The sequence below is a fragment of the Protopterus annectens genome, chromosome 4.part0 (genome assembly GCF_019279795.1).
Source record: "Protopterus annectens isolate FY-2018-M chromosome 4.part0, PAN1.0, whole genome shotgun sequence".
Taxonomy (NCBI): Eukaryota; Metazoa; Chordata; order Ceratodontiformes; family Protopteridae; genus Protopterus; species Protopterus annectens.
Genome location: NC_056733.1, coordinates 882,811,526 through 882,831,265, shown reverse-complemented (window position 1 = coordinate 882,831,265; position 19,740 = coordinate 882,811,526). Strand labels below are relative to the sequence as shown.

The following is a 19,740-nucleotide window of genomic DNA, read 5'->3' as shown; positions in this document are numbered from 1 at the left end:
TGTGGTCTGTCTGGCCCTTACAATGTTAATTGTCTTCAGCCAGCTTAATCAACTCCTGTTGGGATCCATTAACTGGGAGCCCGCAGGCCTAAGTAGAGGCCTTGCCACATTGCCTTTTTTTGGGATGGGTTTGGCCTTGGGCTTAGGTGCATCCGACGCCCTGGCACCTGACTCTCTGTGGAAATGCACCAGCATATGCCTAGGCCTCGCTGTACTGCTGGTTAACAAGCACTCGTTGGAAGCCATAGCCTGCTGAGAGACCTTGGACCCAACCGATGAGCTGAGAACGTGAGCAGTGGAGGCTGAAGGAACCAAAGGCATGTTGGACTCCAAATGGGTCTTGACAGAGGCCTGGGTTGTTGACTCAATAGTGAAGGGGGCTGCGAAGGTGCCTCACCTTCTTCAACAATCAGTCGAGCAGGAGAGTCAGCAGGGGAGTGATTATCATCCGTCAACTTTGGCTTAAGTTTATTCTCTTTTTTGCATTTATGTAGCTCAAGATCGGGATGACTGGCAGATGCCATCGGACATGCTTCAACTAATTCTTGGCTTAGAAAACGAGCTAAGAATTCAGCATAATCACTCTAGTGTTAAACCTAGCACAGAAATGACAATTAGGGATGTTGTGGTCTGGGCTTACGCAAGTAACACAGATAGTATGGGAGTCTATGTGTGGGATTTGTTTATCACAGCGGAGACCGTTATTTACTTTATCTTACATGAGTTAAGAGAAACAGAAGAGAGTTCCCCAACGGGATACTTATCTTTCCAATAACAATTTCTCTCTGGTGCAGATCAACCAACACACTTGTATACTGCCTCGGGCTCAAGCAGCAAGAAAGGACTGAAATGATGACGCAAGTGGCTCCCTTTATACCCGAGTGCACTGACATCGATAAGGGCGTCCTCCAGCCTGGGAGGCAAAAACAGTTTTCTCTGGTAGTTGGATTGGAGCAGTGAAACATGAAGAATGTCTATTGATATTAGCCCACAATCACACCTAGGTTTAAAGGCACGAAACCCAGAACAGAGAAAATTGCTTTTATTGCTCTGAAACCAAGTATCTGTAACTACCCATACATAAAGGTGTTCAAGTTGCAGTGGGCCTCAAGTTTGGGCATTTTTTTTTTAGAGAGTCCTAGTGTTGACTAAAGACACTTTTAATGTGCTCTGAACTACAATTTACCAGGTTGGAATGTCCAGCAGACAGACTGCCTAAAATAGAAACTAATGGGACAGCAAAGGCTTTAGGCAAAATGGTAACTGAGGAGCACAACATTCCTGGCAAAGCAAGTAGACTTGTCAGCCATCTCATCCTAAGCTGATACATACTGGATCTCATTAATGACATCAACTACACAGCCAGTTATTAAAGTCAATTACCTGTGGTCTTTAAATCTTAGCATCTTTCTTAGTGATGGCCAAATATCACACTGAAAACTACCATCTTTCCTCACATTCACAACACATTCAATCATATTCTTTTGCAGAACCTTCTGGGAAGGGCTGCTAAGGTGATTCACCCTAGGTGCACAACTAATTGTATCTGCCAGTATGGTGGGACTTAAGAGCCCTTGTTACACTGCAGATCCTAGCTCCAGAAAAATAGCTACATTCTGGACATTGGCTCGAGAAAGGCAGCCACATTCCAGATCTTCGCTCCAGAAAGACAGCTGCACTCCACGTCATGACTCCAGAAAGACAGCTATCACCCTATTGTTATCCAACCTAATAAGAGTGGTGTGTGCATGCCTGACAACAAAGTTACTGGTTACTAAAATATTGCCTTGGGTGGATGCAGTCTCACTGGACTTTACGGACATGAGGTCTGCACCTTTGTGCTGGGTGTAGAGTGTGAAGGGCTCGGACATGAGGTCTGCACCTTTGTGCTGGGTGTAGAGTGTGAAGGGCTGTTACTCTGTGAACCAATGACTGAGGTTTCTCAGTCGTTAATTTGGAAGGCTTAGACAGTGTTTCCTTAACAATATCAGCATAATTTGCTGTAATGGAGGTGGTGTAAATAAACGCTATGCTTGCTAAAATGTGTAATGAGGATTTCAGATCCAGCTGTAACATAAACAGAGGCAGAGAACAGCCTAAACTAGTTCAGAACAAGCAATGTGTCCCAGACTGCACCCGAACCTACAATGACTCACAGGTGCACAATGTAAAAGTGACACTATCCCCCAAGCCTCGACACAAACAAACAAGCATGTGTGCTCACACATAACCACTTTTAAGCTGATTAATATATAAATATAAAGGATTCTATACAGATGTTTTTTGATATGTATGCCAGTAACATACTTACCTATACATTAAAATATTTCATTTAGGTTAGATAGACCAGGTCCTATATGGTCTCTTTCCAGCCATAACCTCTTACAACACTCAACATAATAAAATTAAATAAAAATAAAACCTAAGAAGAATTACACCTAACGTACATTACACAGAAAGCCCATTACATTAAGCATACATAAGTGGTAACAGTGGCAGGGGTGCTGTCATTGCAGTGCTACTGCATGTAGCTCAGCCACCATAGCGTGGCACAGGATGGGATAAATAAGTGTTAAATAGGTAACTGTCATTAGTGGTATTATTTAAAAAGCTTTAAAAAAGAACGGCAGACAGAATCTCCATGCAAGTATTATATTAGTCTGGATTTAAGTTGTAGTTAAAATGTTTTTAGAAAAGGTGAATAGAGGTCCAAATCTGGGACCATATATCAAGAAAGCTCAAGCGGAGCAATTCAGTGGAACCACTGAACCTTACTCAGAGCAGTGCACTGTCCGTGTTACACCTATTGGTCTCTCAACTTTCTAAGTGAATTGCAGTTGTCTGGCATTTAAGACTCTGAGCTATTAAACTGCTTCTTGTAATCAAAAGAACATTGGAATCCTTATACCTCCATGTGCCTATTGTACAATTCTGAGCAAGTCACTTAACCAGATAGTACTCTTGGGTTACCCATGAAAAGGGACGCTTTACCCAGTGGGTTTAATAGTTTACAAACAGGTAAAATAAAAAAAAGTACTACTACTTGAAATTTGCCCGGGGGTTGCGGTGGTGCAGCGGTTAGCGTTGTCGCCTCACAGCAAGAGGTTCTCCCATTCGATTCTTGGCTGGAGCTATTTCTGTGTGGAGTCTGCATGTCCTCCCCGCAGTCGAGTGACATCTAAAGACATGCAAGTAGGTGCGTACATGAATGGGTGTGCCTTCTTTGGAGGTTGGGCTTCGGGCTGGCAACTCGGCACCGTAAAAATCTACTGCCAATCATTACCGGACTGCAGTTCCTCTGTGGCGACCCCTAAATTGGAAAAGCCGAAAGACTTGAAATTTGTCCTTTATTTGGATTATGACCCTTCACTACTTTGGCTTTGCTCAGAATTGTTACGCAAAGAAGCCGAGAGGTATTTTGGTCTGCTTGTTTTAAAATTTGTGGCTTTCTCACAAAATGTTGTGGACTGCAGTCACTAAATCTCAAGAATGCGAGTTTCAGACTATGTACTTCAAAAAAAAATATTTGCTAATGAAAATTCATTATTCTAGCAACTACGTATATCAGAGAAATAATTAAAATTTGTTACCGATTTTGGGTCTATGTCTCAGACTATCAGGCTAAGAAGTTGAGAAGGCTGAGAGGAGTTGCATTGGGTTTGGAATTTGACAGCTGCAAGCTGAGATACATTTGTAAGACATTTCGTATGCACTTCATTCACAAAATCTCAAGCAGATATCTGACGTGTGTAGTCATGCAAGTGGCTGTAAGTGATGGTCGTCTATATGTGCATGTGTATGAACTTGTGTGTACACACAAAGCGCATACTTCTCAACTATCCCTGATTTTGCATCATATTTGTGGTCTTTCTCATGAAATTTGAGTTGTTCTGCTAAAGTATGTGAAGTGTTGCAAACTGTGGTCCCTAAAGAATGACAAAAGCACGAGTTTCAGTTTTCATATCATTCAGAAAATGCTTGTTAATGTAAAACCTGCCATGCTAGTAACTTTCAAAATATATAAAAGCAATATTTAAAATGCCTCTCTCTTGATATCAGCATACGAATGACTACAAAGTACAGTTGTGTACACTTACCATAAATGTAGATGTTCAAGTGTATTTACTGTTGCAGTCATCACACTTGGGTTATATGCCTGCAGGAAGCCCTCAGTTGGCCAGAATATCAGTGTCTTAGGATTTCTGTATCGGATGTTGTCGCTTCTTCCATGACGTCAGGTCGTCAGGGGTATAAAACAGGCAGCCAATGCCATTACATCAGTTTTCTTGCCCCAAATGTTAGGAGCCCCCAAATAGGAAGCTAGTATAAGGTGGGGAACACCACCAGTAAAAAGTAAATACCAATGCCAATTAAGAATGGCCATAGAGAGGAGAGGTAGAAAGATAGAGAAAACCAGGGGGCTGGAGGGAGGGAAACCAGCACTGCAGCAGTGAATACACTCGAACATCTACATTTATGGTAAGTGTACACAACTGTACTATGTTCTTCATGTTTCACTGTTGCAGTCATCACACTTGGGTTGATTCCCAAAGCTGAGGAAGGGTGGAGGCAGTCAAGAAGTGTTAGGGTTGGCTAGCAGGCCTTGTAAGACTGCTGTAGCAAATCCAGCTCTGGATTTAGAAAAAATAGCTAAGTTGTAATGCTTGGTGAAGGTGTGTACAGAACTCCAGGTTGCAGCTTCCAGAATGTCCCTGGTAGGGACTCCCCTGAGAAATGCTGTATTTGGAAATGGTTTGTTTTGAAAAGGGCTTACCATCTGCCGCTGTAGCAAAGCTGACTAGCAGCTGGTCAGATTTTCTGAAAGGTTTAGTCCTGTCAAGGTAGAACCTGAGCTGTCTGTGCAAGTCATCAGGGGTATAAAAACAAGCAGCTGATGCAATTACATCAGTTTTTCTCGCTCCAAATGTCAGGAGTACCCCAAACAGGGAGCTAGGTTATGGTGGGGAACACACCACCAGCAAAAAGTAAACCAATACCCCAGAAGGGGTTAGTAATAGCCATAGACAGGAGAGGGAGAGAGAGAAAGAGAAAACCAGGGGGCTGGAGGGAGGGAAACCAGGATTGCAACACTGAATACTCTTAAACATCTACATTTACAGTAAGTGTACACAACTGTACTATGTTCTTCATGTTTCACTGTTGCAGTCATCACACTTGAATGGATTCCCAAAGCTGAAGAAGGGTGGAGGCAGTCAAGAAGAGCTAGGGATGGGTAGTATGCCTTGCAAGACTGCTGTAGCAAATCCTGCCCAGGATTTGGAAAAGATAGGCAGGTGGCAATGCTTGGTGAAGGTATGGACAGAACTCCAAGTAGCAGCTTCCAGAATGTCCCTGGTACGGACGCCCCTGAGAAATTCTGTAGAGGTAGATGTTGCCCTAGTGGAATGTGTTCTGACCCCCTGAGGGGTTGGTTTCCCATGGCGCTTGTAGCAGAAATGGATGCAGTGTGCTATCCATTTGGAAATGGTTTGTTTTGAAATGGCCTTGCCCTCTGCCCCTGTTGCAAAGCTGACTAGTAACTGGTCAGATTTTCTGAAGGGCTTAGTCCCATCAAGGTAGAATCTGAGCTGTCTGTGCACGTTCAAGGAGTGCAGGATCCTTTCCCCTTTATTTTGAGGATTAGGGAAGAAGGTTGGCAAATGAATGGATTGATTGAGAGCCACACTGGACACCACTTTGGGCATAAAGGAAGGGTTAGTCCTGAGAGAAACCCTGTCAGCATGAAAAATAACGAAGGGTTCCACAGCAATGAGTGCTTGTAGCTCAGACACTCTTCTAGCTGAAGTGATGGCTAGAAGCAAGGCTGTTTTCCAAGAGAGGAATTTTAACTCTGCTGATGCAGCAGGTTCAAAGGGGGCAAGTGTGAGCTTTTCCAGTACAAAGTTAAGGTCCCAAGTAGGGGTGGGTGTTTTCCTTGGTGGCCTTAAGCTGTTAGCCGCTCTCAGGAACTGTTTGATAAGAGTGTGCGAGAAGAGAGGTGGCTCAGTGTTGTAATGAGCAGAAATGGCTGAGGTATGTATCTTAATGGAGGAGAATGACAGGCCTTTTTGGAGTAGATCTGCTAGGTAATCCAGGATAAGAGGCAGAGAGGGCTGTGTTGTGTCCTCTCCTAGAGTGAATCCATGAGCAGAACCTTTTCCATTTAGCATAGGATTTTCTTGTACTGGGTCTTCTGGCTTCAAGAATGACGTCCAGCACCTGTTTGCTTAAGGCTGCTGGGGGAGAATTCAAGGAATAAGCCAGGCTGCAAGATTTAGGGTTTGCAGCTGTGGATGCAAAATCTGTCCCTTCTGCTGAGAGAGGAGGGCTGGATTCTGGTGAAAGTGCCAGGGTGGCACCGATGTCAGGCTGCGCAGGAGTGGGTACCAGTGCTGGCGTGGCCAGTCCGGGGCAATAAGAACTGTCCTTGGTCTGTCCTGCTTTATCTTGAGTAATACTCTTGAAAAGAGGGGCAGAGGGGGAAAGGCATAGATTGATTTACCCACTGAAAAGATAGGGCATCCACTTTCCAGGCCCTGCTATCAGGATTCCTGGTGCAGAATTTGCTGAGCTGGTGATTGTAGGGGGAGGCAAGGAGATCTACCTCTGGGGTCCCCCATTTCTGAATCAGAAGGTTGAAGGTGCTGTGCTCCAACTGCCACTCGTGGGTCTAGGAGATTTCTGCTTAAGTCATCTCCCAGCAAGTTTTGTTTGCCTGGCAGGAATATAGCTTGCAGATGGACTTGCATGTCCAAGGCTGTGTTCCACAGGGCCATAGCTAACCTACAGAGTGGGTAGGAATGAGTTCCCCCCCTGCTTGTTTATGTACCACATAAAGTACAGTTGTGTACCTACCATAAATGTAGATGTTCAAGTGTATTCACTGTTGCAGTCATTACAATTGGGTTATCCTGCTAACAGGCTACCCGCAGTCGGCCCGAGTTCCAAAGTCTAGGTCCGGCGTCGGTTGCTGTCATCTCCTCCCTGATGTCAGTGCGCCAGGGGTATAAAAGATGCAGCCAACGCCATTTTCTTCAGTTTTTCTTGCCCCAGATGTCAGGTGCCCCTAAAAAGGTAAGCTAAATTACGCCAATAAGCATGCATACACAAAAAAGCAACTTTTCCTTCATCTACCAGCAAATACACAACATAGGTTGTATAGAATAGAGAAGTGCAGATAAGTCCCAGCAAAGAGAAGGGGGATGGTGGGTGGGTAACCTGGACTGCAACAGTGAATACACTCTAACATCTACATTTATGGTAGGTACACTACTGTACTATGTTCATTGTATTTCACTGTTGCAGTCATTACAATTGGGTTGAATCCCAAAGCTAAGGTTGGGAGGCTGGCTAAACAGGATTAGGAGAGGCTATCAGGCCCTGCAAAACTGCAATGGCAATGCTTGCCCTGGATTTAGAGTAGAGAGGTAAGTGATAGTGCTTTGTAAAAGTATGCACTGAACTCCAAATTGCAGCCTTTAAGATGTCTTTGGTTGGTACTCCTATCAGGAAGGATGCTGCTCTGGTTGAATGTGGCCTAATGCCCTTAGGCACTGATCTGCCATGCTGTGAATTGCAGAAACGAATGCAGTGGCCTATCCACTTTGAAATAGTCTATTTTGAGATAGGCTTTCCTTGTGATCCTGCAGCATATGCCACTAGAAGTTGTTCAGTCTTTCTGAAAGCTTTGGTTCTGTCCAAGTAGAAGTGTAGCTGCCTGTGAATGTCCAGAGAATGCAGAAGTCTCTCGCCCTTATTCTGTGGGTTTGGGTAAAAGGTAGGCAAATGAATTGTTTGGTTAAGGGCCACACTGGACACTACCTTAGCCATAAATGTAGGGTTTGTCCTTAGAGAAACCCTGTCAAGATGGAAAATGATAAAAGGTTCCACAGCCATGAGTGCCTGTAACTTTGAGACTCATCTAGTGGAGGTTATTGCTAGGAGCAGAGCTGTTTTCAGTTTTATATCAGCTGCAGAGGCTGGCTCAAAAGGAGGCAGTGTGAGATTTTCCAAGACATAGTTGAGGTCCCAAGCAGGTATTGGTGCACTCCTTGGAGGTCTAATGTTTTTGGCCCCTCTGAGATACTGCCTTAGCAATGGATGAGAAAAAATAGGTGGTTCTGTATTGTAATGAGCTGAAATGGCAGAGGCATGAATTTTAATTGATGAAAAGGAAAGGCCTTTATCCAGAATCTCAGTTAAGTATTGCAAAATCTGAGGAATATTTGGAACAGTCGTGTCAATACCTATTGCCTGGTTCCAAGCACAGAATCTCTTCCATTTTTCTGCATAAGATTTTCTGGTGCTAGGCCTCCTGGCCTCCAAAATAACATCCATCATTGCTTTAGAGAAAGGTGAGTCTTGAATGGCTACATTATCTGCCATGCTGCCAGGTTTAAGGTCCTGTGTTGGCTGTGCAGTATCTGACTGTCTTGTTGGGTCAATAAGTGAGGAATTTGAGGTAATGTCCAAGCTGGGCATTGAGACACACTCTTTAGGATTGGGTACCAGTGCTGGTGGGGCCAGTCTGGGGCAATCAGTATCATTTTTGGCTTCTCTTGTCTGACCTTGAGTACCACCTTTGGGAGGAAAGGCAGAGCAGGAAAGGCATATACTGTTAGGTTTTTCCAGCTGAAAGATAGAGCATCCACTTTCTATGCTTGCTTGTGATAAGTCCTTTTGCAGAATCTCTGTAGTTGGCAGTTGTGAGGGGAGGCAAATAGATCTATGTCCGGGCATCCCCAGTTCCTTGTTATCATGCTGAAGACTTGTGGATCCAATTTCCACTCGTGGGGATCCATTAGGTTTCTGCTTAGTTCGTCTGCCAGAGTATTTATCCTTTCTGGCAGGAATTGTGCTTGGAGATATACTTGGTAAGTCAGTGCTGTGTCCCACAAGTTCATGGCTAGTCTGCAGAGGGTGTAGGAATGCGTGCACCCCTGCTTGTTTATGTACCACATGACTGTAGTACTGTCCGTCTTTATCAGTAGTTGTCATGGATGAAGTTGATCCTTGAAGGCTGTCAGGGCATTCTGAACAGCTAGCATCTCTTTTTGATTGATATGTAGATGCATTTGACTTGCGGACCATGTGCCCTGAATACATCTTCCTGCCATATGGGCCCCCCAGGCATAATCTGATGCATCTGTTGTCAATGTCTGCCTGGCTGTGGGTAAGGTGAATGGCTGTCCCGTGTTGAGGTGACAAGCTTTTGCCCACCATCGAAACTCCTGTTGCAAGCAGGGAATGAGAGTAATTATTGTTTCCAGGCTGTGGCAATGTTGAGTCCAAACACTTTTCAGATACCACTGAAGTTTCCTCATATGCAGTCTTGCATATGGAATTAGCAGTATGCAGGATGCCATGAAGCCCAAAGCCTGCAGAATTTTTCTTGCAGATAACTTGGTCTTTGTTGCCAATATTTTGAAATAAGCAGTCAGCTGTCTGTGTTTGTCTGGTGTGAGATAAGCCATCTGGGCAGTTGTATTTAAGCTTGCACCCAGGAATATTATCTCTTGAGAGGGTACGAGCTTTGATTTCTTTTTGTTTACTGTGTACCCTAGACCTGTCGGTAATCTTTTTACAAATGCCAGATGCTGTAGTAGGATGTCCTTGTTCTCTGCTTAAATAAGGCAGTCGTCCAAGTAAGGATACATCTGTATTCCTCTTTGTCTGCAAAATGCAATTACTGGTGCCAGGCATTTTGTGAAGACCCTTGGGGTACAGTAGATAAGCCAAAGGGCAGTGCAGAGAATTGGTAGTGCATTGAGCCAGCTATAAATCTGAGGTATCTTCTGCATGACTGTCTGATTGGGACATGCAGGTATGCCTCTTTTAGGTCTAAAGTCACAAGCCAAGCCTTCTTGCCCAGCATGGGCAGAAGCTGCTGCAGAGTTAACATTTTGAATTTTGGATATCCAGGAATGTGTTTAGGATAGACAGGTCCAGTATTGGTCTCCAGGCTTTGTCCTTTCTGGGTACCAAGAATAGCCTTGAGTAAAATCCTTGTCCCCACTCTTGCTGTGGTACTTGCTGAATGGCCCTCATGTCCATGAGGGATGAAACTTGTTTTTGTGCCTCTGCCCATTGATTGCGTGGCAGGCCTGGCATACATTCTGGCCTTGGCAGGGTGTGAAAGTGGAACCTGTATCCTTGAGATATGATATTTAAGACCCATTTGTCCTGGGTGATCATGTGCCAATTTTGTGAAAAAAGTGCTAGTTTTCCCCCCCAAAGGAGCTTCCAGAAGATAAGTGCTTGGTGCTGGCAAGGGAAAGTCATTCAGACAGTTTCCTGTATGGCTGTGATTCTTCCTCTCCGCTTTTGGAGGAAGAAGCACCCCACTGTTTAGGCCTGTATGAGCCTTGGGGCTGTAATCTGCCTCTGGGGTGTCTGTATCTGCCTCTTTGTGGCCTGTCTTGACACTGGAAAGGACCAATTCTTTGCAGGCCAGTTCCTGCTAAATCTGGGAGACTGTACCTGTAAGAAATCCTTCACTGTTTGCATAGATTTAGCTTTGTCCTCCATTTTTTCAACACCTCTTCTGCTTTAACACCAAACAAGGTATCATGTTGTAATGGAGCATCTAATAGCTTTGCTTTAACATGATCAGGCAGATTCTGTTCTTTTAACCAAGCGTGCCTCCTAATGACAGAACCTGTAACTGCGTCCCTGCAGGAGGCCTCTACAGAATCAAAACCACATTGCAAAGTATGCTTTCCCACTTGTTCAGCTGCATGCAATAAATCCTGCATTTCTTTGTTTTCAGCACATTCTGAATTTGCCAACATTTTCTGTTTAAGCTGTGACATAAGATATTGCTGATATTTAAGCATATGAAACTGACAATTTAAAGCTCTTACAGCCAAGGTAGCAGAAGTATAAATCTTTTTCCCCCATCTGTCCAGGGCCCTTGAATCCCTATTAGAGGGGATAGGGTTTTTTGCCGTGGAAGCCTTGACCCCCTTGGGACCCTGAGAAATAGTTTCTGGGTCAGAAGCAGGGTTTTTATAAAGAAATTTATGAGACTCAGGAACCCTGTTGTATCTGTCTGGCTTAACAGGAGCTGGTGGTAAAGAGTCAGGAGACAGACCGGACTCGGAAAATACATTATCTACATTGTGTAAAACAGGAGGAATAGCAAGAGGTCTGTGCTGGGGTAATAAAAGGAAGTCTCTGAGCCTTTTCTTAGATTCTGAGTAATCTTGGCTCTCCCAATCGAAATGCTCCATCATAGTATGCAGGGTCTCCCCAAAAGAATAATCCTCAGGAGGTGAGGCTGAAGGGATAGATTCTTCAGCATCAGAATCCTCATAGGGAGGAAGGGAATATTCCTGTTCAGAAGAGGAATCAGAAGAAATGGAAACCTGATCTGAAGATGCATATTCTATCTCTTGCCTAGGCCTCTTATCAAGAGGGGGATGGGAACCCCTGATCAAAGTAATTAGGTCTTCGGCCATTTTAAGCATCTGTTTTTTAGGCATGGAGGCCTGTCCAGGAGAATGCTGTACTTGTTTCTTTGTCTTTAGAGCTGCTTTAGTCTTTACCTTTGAAGCTGAAGATGGCTTTACATATAACTGTGTAGGCCTGAAAACACCCTCAGAAGCTGATGCCTGCTCAGCGGCTCCGGACCCATCTGAGGGAATAGTTTGAGTGTCCAATACCTTGAGTTTCCTGCGGGCTAGTCGGCTCCACGTGGGAGTCGGAAGCGGCCTGTGGCTCTGAAGTAGCAGGCATCAGGAGCTGCAAAAGCGCCTCACTGTGAGCCGGCGACAAGACTAATGGAAACCTCGTCTTCGGTTTTGGACCTCGGATGCCTGTCCTTTTCTTTTTCTTTGCACTTTTTATAAACTCCGGTAGTCGGCTGTTCCGACGGCATTATATTATTGAATCTTCTGCCAAAGTAATGAAATGCAAAATCGTACTGACGCTTAATAGTGCGTTGGTTAAATCTAGCACAAAACCGACAACTAGCAACATCGTGGTCAGGGCCTAGGCAAGGAATACAGTAAGAGTGAAAATCCTTATGAGGTATTTGCTTCCCACAAGAAATACAATTATTAACTTTTTCTGACATCGGTCTGGAGCAAGAAAAAAGTTTACCCAACGGGGTACTTAGCTTTAATGAAGACTTCGGATTTGAAATTCTCAGGAGTCGGCCGACTGGCACATGTGGACTGCTTTTGCTTCGGGCACCGCGCGGCAAGAAAGACTGAAGAAAATGGCGGTGGCTGCATCTTTTATACCTCTGACGCACTGACGTCAGGGAAGAGGTGACAGCAACCGACGCTGGACCTAGACTTTGGAACTCAGGCCAACTGCGGGTAGCCTGCCAGCAGGATAACCCAATTGTAATGACTGCAACAGTGAAACATGATGAACATCTGTGGTGGTGTCTGTTTTTATTAGTAGTTGTCCTGGAAAGATTAGGGATCGGAAAGCTGTCAGGGCTTTCTGTACAGCTAGCATCTCTTCTTGGTTGATGTGCAGATGAATTTGACTTGGGCTCCAGTGGCCCTGAATACATTTTCCATCTAGGTGTGCCTCCCAGGCATAGTCTGATGCGTCTGTGGTTAGAGGCTGGGCAGCTTGGGGTTGAGTAAATGGCAGTCCCTTGTGGTTGCATGCTTCTACCCACCAGAGGAACTCTGTCCTTAAACAGGGTATGATAGGAATGACTGTTTCCAGGTCCTGAGAATGCTGGCACCAAAGACTTTTAAGTACCACTGGAGTTTCCTCGTATGCAGTCTTGCATATGGAATCAGCAGTATGCATGAGGCCATGAACCCTAGGGCTTGCAGTACTTTTCTTGCAGATAGCTGGGTTCTGGTGGCCATTTGTTAGAAGTAGTCTGTCAGATAAGACTTGTTTTTCTGAGGTGAGGAATGCCATCTGGAAAGTTGTGTCCAAGCTTGCTCCTAGGAATACAATCTTTTGACTGGGTACCATTTTTGATTTCTTTTCGTTGATGGAGTACCCCCAAGGAGGTGAGAAGGTTTTTCACGAATGTCAGGTGCAGCAGCAGCAATTCCTGACTGCCCGCCTGAATTAGGTAGTCGTCCAAGTATGAGTAAATTTGGATACTTCTCTGCCTGCAGTATGCAATGGCTGGAGCCAGGCATTTTGTGAATACTCTGGGTGCAGTAGATAAGCCAAAGGGAAGTGCAGAGAACTGATAATGCATAGACCCTGCCCTGAAACGTAAATACTTCCTGCAGGATCAGGATTCCCTTATGGGGATATGCAGATAAGCTTCCTTTAAGTCTAGGGTGACTAAAGCAGGAATCCTTGGCTAGCATAAGAAGAAGCTGTTGCAGGGTAAGCATTTTGAATTTTGGTACCACCAGGAAGGTATTAAGAATAGAAAGATCCAGGATTGGGCGCAAGGAGCCCTCTTTCCTGGGTACCAGGAAGAGTCTGGAGTAGAATCATTGACCCCTCTGTTCTACTGGAACCGGCTGAATAGCTCTGACATTGAGTAGGAAAGTACTTGGTTTTGAGCCTCTGCCCACTGGTTTGGAGGAAGGTCTGGAAAACCGCTTGGGATTGGCAGTGAATGGAAGTACAGTTTGTACCCCTGGGATACAATGTTGAGGACTCACCAGTCCTGAGTGATGGACATCCAGTTTTTTGCATGAAGGGCAAGTTTTCCTCCTAGGGGCACAAGCAATAGGGCAGGGCTGGGGAGTGGAGTAAAGAAGTCATTGTGAGCTTTTTTCCGTAAGGAGATGGCTTACCACTCCCTGCTTTAAGGGTGGGGGCACTCCATTGCTTAGATCTCTGCATACCCTGAGACTGAAGTCTGGGTGGTCTGGTTCCCTGCGTCTGGTTTGAGAAGGCCTGGAGGGGGCTGGAAAGGACCAGTGTTTGGAAGGGCAATACCTACTAAATCTAGGGGGTTGCACTTGTAAGAATTCTTTAACAGTCTACATAGACTTAGCTTTTTCTTCCATCTTTTTAAGAAGCTCTTCTGCTTTGATGCCAAACAAACAGTCCTTATTCAAAGGAGCGTCTAGTAACTTTGATTTGACATGGTCTGGCAAGGTCTGCTCCTTCAGCCAAGCATGTCTTCTCAGTACAGAGCCAATGGCAGCTGCCCGGCAAGATGCTTCTAGGGCATCAAAGCCACACTGCAAAGTATGCTTGCTGACTTGGCTTGCAGAATGCATAAGCTCTTGCAAATCTTTATTTTCTGCACAATCTGGAAATATTACCATTTTTTGTTTAATGAGTTCCATAATATGTTGGTGGTACTTCAGCATGTGAAACTGGCAATTCGATAGCAAGAGTTGCAGAGGTATATACCCTTCTTACCCAATCTGTCTAAAGCTCTGGAATCCCTGTCCGAAGGGGTAGCAATTTGGGCTGCAGTAGCCTTAATACCTTTAAGTCCCTGGGAAATGATCTTTGGATCAGCAGTAGGATTCTTGAAAAGAAATGTGTGGGAATCAGGCACTCGGTAGTACCTGTCAGGTCTCCTAGGGACCAGGTGTCTGAAGTATGACTGGATTCCATGAAAACATCATCCACAACATCCAGGACAGGGGGAATAGCTAAAGGCCTGTGCTGAGGTAGCTCTAAAAATTCTCAGAGTCTCTTTTTGGACTGAGGATAGTCTTGGCATTCCCAATGGAAATGCCCTTTTAAAGTATGCAAGGGTTCACCAATTGAGAAATCCTCTGAAAGGGAGGCAGAGGGAATGGATTCCTCTGCATCTTAATCTTCATAGGCTGATAAGGGCATGTCCTGATAATCAGAAAGGTCAAAGTCATCGGACTCCTGCTCTGTAGAATCTGAAGGCAACTGAATTATGTCTCTTAGAAGGGGAAGGCTGGCTTCCCCTAATTAGCATTATAAGGTTTTCAGCCATTCTAAGCATTTGTTTTTGTGGCATGTGGGCCTGAGCATGTGCTTTGGTCATCTGCTTTCTAGGTATAGTGCATACTCTGGGCCTAAGAAACTCGGTAGTTTTGGCTAAAAAAAAAAGTCATCGGTTTGATTCAAACATTGGTAGGTCGGAAAACACCCTCAGAAGCCGGTGCCTGCACAGCGGCTCCGGACTCATCCAAGGTAGAGGCAGCCGCTGGTTCCATAGTCGAAGAGACATCTCATGGCATTCCGGACTCCGAGTGGGTCTCAGCAGATGCCTGCGAATCCAGAGAAGCGGGCATCAGGGGCTGCAAAGCTGCCTCACTGAGTACTGGCGGACTGGCGACTAGCTTAACGGAAGCATCGTCGGCAGTTTTTGACCTATGCGGTCTGTCTCTGTCTTTATTCTTACTTTTTTTGGAAGATCGGTAGCTGGATGGCTTACCGAAGCCATTTCAGAATACGGAGATCAAGAGCGAAAGAATTTAGTAACACAAATAGCCCGACGATGAATGGTTCGGGCGTTAAACAAGGCACAAAACCGACAGCAAGGGAAGTCGTGGTCTGGACCTAAACAGGTGACCCATTAAGAATGAAAATCTCTCTGAGGTATTTGCTTTCCACAGGCAAGACAATTGTTAACTTTTTCTGACATCGGTTAGAGCAAGAAAAAAGGATCCCCAATGAGGTACATAGCTTTAGAAGACTTCAGGATTATCAACTCGAAAAACAAAAATTTCAGGTAGTGTCCGACCGGCACTTGTGAACTGCTTCTGCTTCGGGCTCCTCCTCGGCAAGAAAGACTGATGTAATGGCCTCGGCTGCCTGTTTTTATACCCCTGATGGCATGACTTCATGGAGGAAGCAACTGCATCCGACGTAGAAATACTAAGACTCTGGTATTCGGGCCGACTGAGGGCTACCTGCAGGCAGATAACTCAAGTGTGATGACTGCAACAGTGAAACATGAAGAACATCACCACAATTATAGAAAGCCATGATGTGACACAATGGATACACAATTACAAAGATTAAACTCTCTTGTTACAAACGGAACACAAATTACAGACAGACAACACATCTCTGTTGTTACATATGGAGTACCAAAATTAAATACAGCCTTGTTGTTACACATACAACACTTGAATTACAAAGATGCATTTCTGTCATTACATGTGCAGTACCAGAATTAAAGGAGGCCCTGCTACGTGTAGAGCACTTAAAAGACAAAGATGCCTCTCTGCTATTACATGTGGAGTACCAGAATTACAGGCAGCCCTGTTGTTGCGTGTAGAACACAAATTACAGACACAGATGCATCTCTGCTATTACATGTGGAGTATCACAGTTACAGGCAGTCCTGTTATGTGTAGAATGCTTGCTGTCAATACAGACATGCAGTCATGACCTTATAGGCTCATAGGTAAATACTAGGCTATCAGTCCATAAATTATTACATGCCTTGCCAATAACCAGAAGTCAGAAACAAACCTTGTGCCTTGTGTCTGCAAGTTAAAGACCTTAACCATTATACCAATCTCCCCCTTACCTGCTGAATGCTTGCTTTTGGTCAGCAGCCACTGGTCCAGCTGTAGCTCCATACAGGACAGACTCATCACCATCATATCCTACAGCAGGGAGTGAAGGAAGGAAGGGACAGTCAATACATAGTCTTCACACTATGGAAACTATTTTATTTCTGCTTAAGTGTATCTTACCAAAAACAACTATCCAAGAGAAATTATTTTCAGCTATGCAGTTTCAAATTTACCAGCAATCGCATGCACGTGCTCAAAACACCAATTATGCAAAGAAATGTGCATCTGGCATCAGCAGTTGCCTTTAAATGGGGACTCCAACTGAAGAACATGAATGCATAGTCACCTCTCCAACCATACTACACACACACACACACACACACACACACACACACACACAAACACACACACACAACTCTACAACATAAGCAGGAGGAACCATGCAACAGTCAAATTTTCTGAGTCAGTTTTATTGTACACACATGAATGAAACATGACTTTCATAGTGAATGTTCCTTCATTTTAATGATATTTCCGTTGCATGCTCGACATTCACTAGAACTAGGTACACAAGATGCTTTGCATGTGTACATATGGCTATCTGGCAAAATTCTGCTCATTGACAACATCAGTTCTTGTAATGAATGCCCACTACATTGATAGCACTTAATGCTGACAGTAAAATCTATTTCATTGGAATGAGAAAATCTGATCCACACACGAACAAACAAAATTTATCAAAGGCAAAACACACCTGAACTCCCATCATATCTGGGTGCTGTACCCCTGTAATAAATACTAATTATTATTAACTCAGAGTTACTCTAAATGTTTACTCTTAGTTTTTCTGGTTTGGAATTTCTAAAAGATTCTGCCCCGAGAATCTTAGTTTTCTTACTGGTTCTTAATTCTCAGTTAGTGGCTTATCAAGAATTGTATCTACCACATGCAAGACGGCTGCACACTGACCAACTTGACCTCAGCTCTCCCAGTGTGATAACAGAAACCAAGAAACTGCTGCCAGAAATATTGTGAATTTGAGTAAAAATCAGTTACGTAAGTACACTGCCTGGATGCCTGCAAAGAAGTTAAGAGAACTTGAAAGAAAATCAACTAGAAAAAGGTGAACAGAAAACAATGACTGCAAAGAATCCTGTAGCTGTTGAGCAAAAAGCATCTCAAGCTTCAAGTTAAGTGCAAGACAAGGCTTCCCGTAATCTATCTAGAAGGAAAAATACACCAAATGTGCTCAGAGGTAATTAAAATAAACATAACACTGAATGATTATATGAACTCAAATGATAAAGGGCAGGAAAATGGAAGAAGCTTTAAACAGATATTCAGATGAGTTTATATAAATGCAAAAATCAGAGGTCAAAATGAAGAAAGGGCTGGCTGAGTAGAAGACTGCTCAACAAGAGATGTTTCAAAAAATGGCACAATTAGAGGACAGAGCACACACGGAAAACATGAGATTTTTTTCTGTACCAGAGAAACTAGAAAGAACAGACTATCATGATGGCACAAATAAGCAACTGGACTGGTATTCCATAGCAAGAATTGTTAATTTTAAGCGCACAGTGTGTGTATGCTCCACACAGACTTGAGAAAGACACAAGACCTTTATTATTAAAGATACAAACCTACCAACAGAAATAGTTAATCCTGACAAAACTGTGGCAAAAGAGCAAGGTATTACAAAGTTGAAGACAGCAAAGTGCTTCTGGAAATGATTATTCACTGGACAACAGGCAGAAGAAAAACATTTGTTCTAGTAATCAGAGAATGTACAGCGGCAGGAGTGAGATTCCAGCTGATGTATCCAGCTATCTCTAGAATATTATTTCATGGGGTACCAAAGTCATCCTTGGATGAAGATCAGGTTAAAGAGGAAATGCAAAAGTTTTTACAGCAAAAAAAATGAGCCATCAAGCATAAGGGGACTCTTCTTCGCATTCTTCTGATAATAAATCTCATACAGAGACTGTCAGTGAAACCTTTTCCACTGATCCAAAGGAAAATGCTTGAGAGACCTAGAAAAGCACAGGAGTTGACTAGAAAAATCAGGAGCATTATGGAATCTAACCAAAATCTTGAGTTGGGAGATGGAGATGAACAGGAAGAAGATGACAATAACATGAAAATTAGTGAATAAATGTGGGTATGCAAATCATTACATTTGTGTAATATGGCTGAAATGTTCTCTGCACATCAGTACTTGTAGTTCTCAGACCCACCTGAAAGAAGTGATTGCCATCAGTCGGGTGGTCTTCCAGGTGTGTATCTTCAAAGCAGCAGAAGCGCTGGCTCAAAAGGTGCTAGACCAAGCTTTTTCACAACACATTTCAGGTCCCAAGAGAGAACAAGATCTCTCCTGGGAGAACATGGGTGAATAACTCTTTATAGGGAACAGTTGTAGGTGGGGTGAGAATACATGGGGGGGGACAGGGAAGACAGGAAGAGATGGCAGAAGCATGCACCTCAATACCAGAATAAGAAAGGCCCTGGTCAAATAATCCTGAAGGGTATTTCAACACTAGTTTGATGCCAGCATGCAGTGACATCATACATTTGCCTTGGCACCAATTAGAAAAAAAAAATCACTAAAATAAGTACGATTTTCTGGTAACTGGTTTTCTTGCCTCTACAGTAATGTAGTCTGCATTGTTTGGCATTAAAATCCAATTTTCCATGATGTTAGTTTGAACATGCACAGGGGTGGATGAATGACAGACCCCTTTAGCTGGGGAAGTACATCTATTACAAGGAGAAGACTAATATCTCCCCACTAAGGGTCAAGAGGAGGGGTAACACGAACATCCAGTGCTGCCTTGGCCAAAACAGGGATATGAGAATCATGCTTGGCCTGTCTGATCTGACTTATAGCAGTACCATGGGAATCAGGGGTAATGGTGGAAAGGCATACACGAAGGAGGAGAGTCCATCTGAAGAAGACATCCATCCTCCATGTCCAAGTCAGTTGAGTTTTGAAGCAGAACTTTTGAAGTTGTCTGTTCTAATGACAGTGTGATGTATACTGGGGCATTCCCATTGTTGGGTGAGGACCAGAAAATTATCTCTCTTCTGCATCCATTCATTTGGGTCCAGAAGGTCCCGACAGTCCACTATGGTGTGATCTGGCCCAAGATGTTGGATGCTATTAGTGTCAGTTGAAATTCTTTTGCCAACAGCCAAATCTTTACTGCTAAACTGTACGGGGGGGATAGGAATGAGTCCTCCCCCCTTGTTGGTCTATGTACCAAATAACTGTGGTGTTGTCTGTCCAAATCTGCAGTGCTCCTGGGCTCAGGTTTCTCCAAAATGCCTTTATAGC

General features: G+C 44.0%; 1 protein-coding gene across 4 annotated transcripts in view; it reads right to left on the bottom strand.

Moving 5' to 3' along the window:
* The window catches only part of CABIN1 (calcineurin binding protein 1), a 4,301,447-nt gene that overhangs the window by 3,118,303 nt on the left and 1,163,404 nt on the right, over positions 1-19,740 (bottom strand). For all 4 annotated transcript variants that reach the window (XM_044068841.1, XM_044068840.1, XM_044068839.1 and 1 more), the window contains one exon: positions 16,418-16,496. In XM_044068841.1, the coding sequence (XP_043924776.1) occupies positions 16,418-16,496 (79 nt within the window). The remainder of the gene's footprint in view (positions 1-16,417; positions 16,497-19,740) is intronic.